The sequence below is a fragment of the Octodon degus genome, unplaced genomic scaffold (assembly GCF_000260255.1).
Source record: "Octodon degus isolate 3935 unplaced genomic scaffold, OctDeg1.0 scaffold00092, whole genome shotgun sequence".
NCBI classification, from domain to species: domain Eukaryota; kingdom Metazoa; phylum Chordata; class Mammalia; order Rodentia; family Octodontidae; genus Octodon; species Octodon degus.
The window spans coordinates 7,872,025-7,879,376 of record NW_004524668.1 but is presented as its reverse complement, the minus strand read 5'-3'; the positions used below and the strand labels follow the sequence as shown (position 1 = coordinate 7,879,376).

At 56.3% G+C, this 7,352-nt stretch overlaps 1 protein-coding gene across 6 annotated transcripts in view; it reads left to right on the top strand.

Annotated features, from left to right (window-relative positions):
• The window catches only part of Arhgef10l (Rho guanine nucleotide exchange factor 10 like), a 136,753-nt gene that overhangs the window by 50,843 nt on the left and 78,558 nt on the right, over positions 1-7,352 (top strand). For 5 of the 6 annotated variants that reach the window (XM_023722456.1, XM_004637682.2, XM_004637681.3 and 2 more), the window contains exons 2-4: positions 1,823-1,901; positions 5,494-5,679; positions 6,441-6,474. In XM_023722456.1, the coding sequence (XP_023578224.1) occupies positions 1,865-1,901; positions 5,494-5,679; positions 6,441-6,474 (257 nt within the window). In that variant the 5' untranslated portion in view covers positions 1,823-1,864. Of the gene's footprint in view, positions 1-1,535; positions 1,655-1,822; positions 1,902-5,493; positions 5,680-6,440; positions 6,475-7,352 lie in introns of those variants that run through there. The other variant, XM_023722457.1, reaches the window with a different exon arrangement.

Sequence of the window (7,352 nt, the reverse complement as noted above, 5' to 3'; positions counted from 1 at the left end):
AAGCCACAAATAATACCACGCCCTGGATGTACTATATGTACGCGCCTAGGTAAAGTTTAATTTATAAATAGGTAAATAAGAGTTGAACAGCAATAACTCCTAATACGTAGAGCAGTTTGAACAATATGCGATAGTAGGAGTTATGGGAACTGGCCTCTCCGTCTCTCAAAATCTCTTCCCGTGCTGCGCTTGAATTTCTTACAAAGATGCGAGGTTGGTATGATGTCAGCTTGATGAAGTGGAGCAAGAGGAGGGAAGGGGGTGGGTTTAGAGCTTCAAGCTGCTGTGGAAAGGAGGTTTGTGGGTCCTGGGTGGTACCAGCTGCCCCTGGGTGACAGGCAGGTAAATAGCATGGGGAGGTCCTGGAAGCTGGCCTCAAACTCACAGTGATCTTCCTGCCTCAGCCTCCCAAGTTCTGGGATTACAGGCACCTGGAAAGATTCTTAAGAACCTAGTAACAGTGGCCACTTCTGCGGGCCTGGACTGGAAGGGAGACTTTTGACTAGACACGCTGTGTTGTGTGAATTTTGGAAGGCACTAGGACATAGCAGTATTTTTTCTTTTTTTAATTTTAGGGAAGGTCTACAGGGTGTTCAGGATCTTATTACTAGATTGGACTCATAGTGATCCACCTGTTCACAGCCTCCCAAGAGCTGGGATTACAGGCATGTGCTCCTATGCCCAATCTTAACTGGGGTCTCAGTGCACCCCAGGGGCGGGGCTGGCACGGCAGGCCCAGGGATTGAACACCTGGCCCCTGCACCTGCTTGCAGGCACTTTAATCCGCTGAGCTAACATATCAGCACCTTAATGAGCGCAGATTATGGAGTCTTGGGGCTCCAGAGTTTGACCTCTTCCTAGCTGTGTGATCTCGGGCAAGTTGCTTACCGTCTCTGGGCCTCATTTTCAGATTTATAGTTTGGATTAATATATGTTAATGGTAGAGCGGTGGGCTGAGATGTGGCGGCCTTATGGGAGATATTTGCCTCTGCTAGTACTCCCTTTACAAGCCTTCCATTTTTATTTGTTAAGCTGGGTTAAAGGCTGTAGAACACGGAGGGAAACGGACCCGGCGGTTGGTGGCAGTGCAGACCAGATTGGAGTGCTTGCTGCCCTCCTCTGCAGGAACTGGGGTGACAGTCCTCAGCTCTGGCAAGGAGAACTTTCCTCACTGCTTTCCAGGGGACGCCTGGCAAGGTTGCCCCAGCCCCAGAAGCCTACCCAGGCGCAGCCTTCTGTTGTGAGCTCCCATGTGGAGCTGTGGGGGGCAGGTGGGGCCGCAGCAGCTGGGCCTTTCAGGCTCTGCCCGGTCTTGTGCCACCAGAGTCTCTGTGGCCTTTCCTTCCTACACCCACGGGCCAAGGCCTGTGGCCCCTTGCCAGCTGGCCAGCCCAATGGGGCAGGACAGCGAGACAAAGAGAGGGTGGCCTTTGGCGGGGCCACAGGCGGAGCCTGGTGAGGTATCCAGGCCCAAGGAGCCTGCGATGTCCAGGCAGCCGGGAGGAAGAAGTGCCCAGCACTCCTGCGTGGTCCAAGGACCCGGCTTCTGGATGATGGGCACCCAAGGGCCCATGCGTCCCCTAAGCCAGAGGGCACAGGGAGGGCCCCTCCTTGCTGCACTGCACACTTCTGCAGTGGCCCTGGGCAGAGGAAGGTCTGTGGCACTAGCGGCTTCTGGGTTAATGATTTATGCTGGGTGGAGGCCGGGTCCTTTCTGGGGCTGCCCCGTGCCCCGGGAGCTGCTGGGAAGAGTCGCCCGGTGGCGCCATGCTGTGGGCCAGGCCCGACCTCTGCCTAACTGCTTCCCGGCCTTTTCCTACAGGCGAGCGGTGGATGCGGCAAGGCCTGAGCTGGGCTGTGTCTGATGGCTTCCTCCAACTCGCCTGCGCAGCCTGCCGTAGGTACGTACCCCGGCCCCGCCTGCTGTCCCTCCCCAGGACACCCCTGGGGGCTGGGCCACCGATGGACCCTGCTGCAGCCCCGGCTCTGCTGGATGCTTGCCCTGTGCCTGTCTGCCCCCTCTGCCTCAGTCTCCTTGTCTGCAAAGTGGAGATCATGTCTTCTTCTCCAAGCAGGCGCAGGGCAAGCACTGATGCACCCCCGTGCTACTCTAATGGCTGAAGAGACAGACAGTTTGGGGTCTGGGGTTGAGGTGCCCCTGGGGCTGAGGTTGTCAGTCGAGGGTGAGGAGCTGGGATTGGGAAAGGGCCAGGTCATAAGGTCAGGCTAAGGGTTGCCAGATATAGGGAGAAAAAAGAGGCAGAAAGAATTCCCACTTATACTAACAAAGTTATTCATTGTTGATCTGGAATCCAATCTAGTGTCCTGTATTTTATTTGGCAGTCCCAGCAGTGGGCTCAGTGCCTGCTGGTGGCATCTGGGCCCTGCCTGCAGGAACTGGACCCAAGGCTGTTTACCCACCAACCCAGGTTCCCATTCTTGTGCCCCTCCCCCACCAGGATAGCAGAGTGGTCACAAACAGGAATTTGTCACCCTTGTCACCTGCCTCCTCTGGGCGTGGATACTGAGCTTAGCTGAGCGACCTGCTCTCCCACGGCCATGTCACCATTGATAAAGATGTGGTCATGACTCCCTCCCCTTGTTGTCCTGAGGTCTAAATACAGGTCAGGCTGTGGCATGGGGTAACCAATGGTTCCATGGATGGGCGATGGGATGTGCCTGCAGGGTGTCAGCAGGACACACTGTGGGAGCTCCTCTCTGGCCTGGGTGCGGCCAGGTGACAGCCTCGTCCTCCCTGAACATTCTCCTGGAGTGCAGAGTCAGCCCTGGGGAGGCCCAAGCCAGGACCGTGGTGGCCTCCCTGGGTCCCTGCATCTGGGACTCTCTGGGTTAGCTGTCCCAAGGCCTAGGCAAGCCCAGGAGAATTGAAGATGGCAGGGAAGGGCTCGGCTCAGCTCCCAGTTACCCTGATCTTCCTTCTGATAAGATGCACCTGAGGAGGAGGACAGGGACAGCCAGCTGGAGGAGCACCTAGGGATAAGCCTATCACCTGCCATGAGCTGGAAGTGGCGTCCTACAGTGGCTTCCTCTGGCCCGGCTGTACGTGGGAAACTTTTCCTAGCGCAGTCAGTTCGTGTGTTCAGCAAACGTCAGATGTGAATCTTTGCCGCAGCCCTGCCAAGCACTGCTGGCTCGTGCAGCTGAGGAACGCGCCCTGCCCTGGACTCGGATTCTGGTAGACCTTCCTCTGTCTCGCTGAGCACACAGTCCGATTCCTGAGGAGAAGGTCCCCCAGACAGCGGCTCAGTGGTGACCTGTCCCCTGCTGTGTGTCTGCAGCCCTCTGGGACTTGTTCTTGCTGCTGCCTTGGCCTGGCCACCTGGTCCTCACCGGATTGTGGCAGGCTTTTCTCCTCCTGCTGGGCAGTTGGCACCTGGGTTTTTCCCAGTGAGCATTGGCTGTACCCTTGCTTGTTTGAAGTTTGCCCCTGCAGTGTCAGCCTCGCTGGCTTGCAGTAGGCTTGGCACACCGGGGCCTTGGCCCTGGAGCTGCCAGCAGCTGATTCCTAGATGCAAGGGTGACACATGGCTGAGCTGTAGCTCTTTGCTCTTATTTTTATTTATTTATTTATTTATTTATTTATTTATTTGTGTGTGTGTGTGTGTGTGTGTGTGTGTGTGTGGCCAGCTCAGCCCACCAGGGGGCGGGGCTGGCTGGCATGTGGTGCTGGGGGATTGAACCGCGGTCCCTGTGCTTTGCTAAGCTTGTTCTAAGTAGGTGCTTTAGACCACTGAGCCATCTCACCAGCCCTCTTTGCTCTTAAAGAGAGGCATCTGAGAGTCCCGGAGCTCTTCTGGGAGTGCAGGGTAGCCTGGGACGGGCCATCCCACCCGGAGACAAGGCAGGCTGTGACAACAGTGACAGGAGTCATGAGGATGATGCTGGAGTGACAGTAATAATCAGTGGCCTCATCACCCTAAGAGTAGCTCCCAGCTGGGTGTGGTGGCACATGACTGTAATCCCTGCAGAGGGGAAAACAGGGCCTTACGCCATGCGCACACTCTGTACAGTCACGTACCCAAAGCAGAGTCAGGATTATACCCAATGAAGCTGGGTGTTATGACACACAGTTTAATCCCAGTACTCTCAGAAGCCGATGCAGGAGAATCTCAGATTTGAGCCCAGCAGGGCAAATTAGTGACTTAATAAGACCCTGTCTCAAAGCAGAGAAGGATTAAGGACCTAATTCAGCATGAAGGCCTTGGGCTCTACCCCCAGAACTGAAAATAGTTATACCAAATGTGACTTTATTAATATTGTAAGACTTAAAAATATCTAAAATAATTTGATGCCAAGTGTATTTTTGGTAACACCAAAAGGGGACTATTACACAGTATTTTTAGATGTCTGCCATGAACAATTCACGCACAAACTGCAAGGCTGGCTGCCTAACTGATCTCCTGAGCTGCCACAGGGCTTGTGATTAGAAAACGGTGACCCCAGCTTTCCCTCTGACCCTTGTTTCCTTTGCTACTTGTGGGGCAGAGTGTCGGGAGGTTCAGGCAACTTCCGGGAGGCTGCAGGGCTTTGTGGGCTGTGCCCAGTGCTTCCGGCTGCAGAGCTGGTGGGCGCCCGTGGTCTGTCCTGCCTCAGATGCTGGGCCGAGGCCAAGGGTGACACTGCTCCGTGGGATGGCCTGAGAGGCTGGGGCTGCTGTGCGCCTCTGGACAGACGGGGAATTCATTCATTCTTTTACTTCTCTCACAAAAGCTACTGAGTCCCTGCCTTGGGCCAGGCCAGCATGTGACCCTAAGAGGGGACTTGCAGGGGGGATGTTTCTGCTGTGGGAGATCTGAGATCAGAAGGGGGAGAGAGCACACAAGATGGAAGGAGGATGCAGGGAAGGGGAGGACAGTACCACCCAGGCCTGCTCTGCTAGGGCACTTGAGCTGAGCTTTGTGGAGGAGGTGGTGTGTGGAGAAAGGGAAGGGAAGGGAGGGGAGGGAGTGGGGGAGGAGTGGGGGAGGAGAGGGGGAGGGGAAGTGACAGGAGGGGGAGGGGAGGGGAAGGCAAGGAGGACCAGAGGGGGTCTCCCAGGAGCAGCACAGGGAGCCGGCATTCCCGGCAGCTGACTTCCTGTCACCTCGCTTGCCGCTAAAACGCCTCATGCAAGATGCACCTGCCTGTGCTCAATTGTACCAACGCATGAGCACATGCAGACACCTGAGGGAAGGTTTGTGCCCACAAGCGCACCTCATTTAAAAGTCTTCTTGGCCACAAAACAGAGAAAGTCCACGTGTTTGGGTGCAGAGGGCCACATGGTTGGCCTGGGAGCTGGCTTCCTCTCCTCCTTCCACTGCCACAGCTCGGACACCTCCCCCAGCCCCCTGTACCTGTAAGGAGCAAAGCAGGGTCTGCGTGTGACTTTAGCCTTGTCCCTGAGTGCTGCTCCCGTTCCCTGCTCACACGCGGTGTCCACCTTCCTGACCTCACAGCCATCCCTGTAGCCGGCTAAGCCCTCCTTTCCTGCAGGAGATCTGCTGATCCCTGCAGCCCCAGGCCCCTGCCCCGAGGCGGAGGAGGACCCCGGAGAGGCCTTTGAGTTTGATGACAGTGATGAAGAAGAGGACCCGAGCACAGGCCTGGGCATCCCCTGCCTTGCACCCCAGGAGTGCGGCGACGCCCCTCTGATCCACTTGGACCCCATCCCCGGCTCGGGTAAGCGCTCCCCATTGCACATCTTATTTGGTCTGTGTTCCAGGCATCTGGGGCTACACAGCAGAGAACTGCTGGGGGGGGGGTGCAGTGGTGGCTGGTGACCCTTCTGCTGTCCCTAGAAGGCCGGAAGGGGAACACGGGGAACAAGCTGCAATCCACGCTTCCCTGGGGAATGGAGATTCCTAGCATTCCTGCAACATCTGGCCCACTCTGGCAAGTTGTAAATGAAAGAGGTTGGCTGGGATTTGCTGTGGAGACAGTTGCTGCCTGGAGTGGGAGTCCCTCCGGCTTCTGCCCCAGAGCATCCACCCTAGCCTGGGAGCGAGGAGAGGAGTGGCGTCTCCAGATCCCTCTCCCCTTTCCCATCTTCCTGGGGAGCCAGAGGTGGGACCACGGCCCCCACACGAGGCTGGCAGGGCTGGTGGCTGTTGGGCTTCTAGATTCTGTCCTCTGGGAGAGGCCCCGGGGACAGGACCAGCCGGAACTTCCTGCAGCTCCGGCTCTAGACAGCCCTCCAGGAGGAGCTGGGGTGGGAGAGGCTCCGGCTGGAGGGTCAGGAAGTGTGCTATGGGGCCAGGGCAGGCAGGTAGGACAGGTAGGGGCTTTAATCACCAGAAGGGAGGTGTGGACCCAGCAGGCAGGCACCCAGGCTGGCCAAGCCCCGTCCCTGGCTTTCTGGGAGGCGGGAGGGGGCGGGAATAGGCCCAGTCCTTGGGCCCAGCCTCCAGCCTTACAGGCTCTCCCTCCCCTCTTCTCCACAGACCTGGATCCAGCGACTACACTGCCCCAGACAGAGTAAGTGTGCCGATCCTTTGCCTTGGAGATGGGAGAAGAGAAGACTGGGTGGGTGGAGCCTCAGAAGGAGGCTGGAGGTCCTTAAGGCCCTTCTCAGGCAGGACAGGACAAGGCCAGGCCCTAACATTGTGTGGCCCCTTGCTGAGTAGGCTGGGCCCCAGCTTCCCCTGTTTCTTCCCACCATGTGTGGTACTGGTGGAGCCACAGAACTCCCTGCAAGTGTCCCCTTGTCTTTTTTTTTTTTTTTTTTTTTGTGGAACCGGGGATTGAACTCAGGCCCTTGTGCTTGCCAGGGAAGTGCTTATTCTACTGAGCCATCTCCCTGGCCCCTGTTCCCCTGTCTTTATGAAGCAGAAACAATGAAGGGGCCACCTCTGGGCTGTCGCAGAGAGCCAAATGGTGCCTGGCGTTGTTTTGCCAACAGTAGACCCCATTCCCATTCTTAGTCTTTTATAATTTTTTTTAAAATTTATTTATTTATTTGCGTGTGTGTGTGTGTGGCCAGCTCAGCCCACCAGGGGGCGGGGCTGGCTGGCATGTGGTGCTGGGGGATTGAACCATGGTCCCTGTGCTTTGCTGAGCTTGTTCTAAGTAGGAGCTTTAGACCACTGAGCCATCTCACCAGCCCCACTTTATAATTTTTTTGATACAGAGTTTCACTAGGTAGTTTATTTTTTTTTAAATTTTATTTATTTATTTATTAGAGAGAGAGAGAGTGTGTGTGTGGTGTATGTGTGTGGCCAGCTCAGCCCACCAGGGGGCGGGGCTGGCTGGCATGTGGTGCTGGGGGATTGAACCGCGGTCCCTGATGCTTTGCTAAGCTTGTTCCAAGTAGGTGCTCTAGACCACTGAGCCATCTCACTAGCCCGGCTTGTATT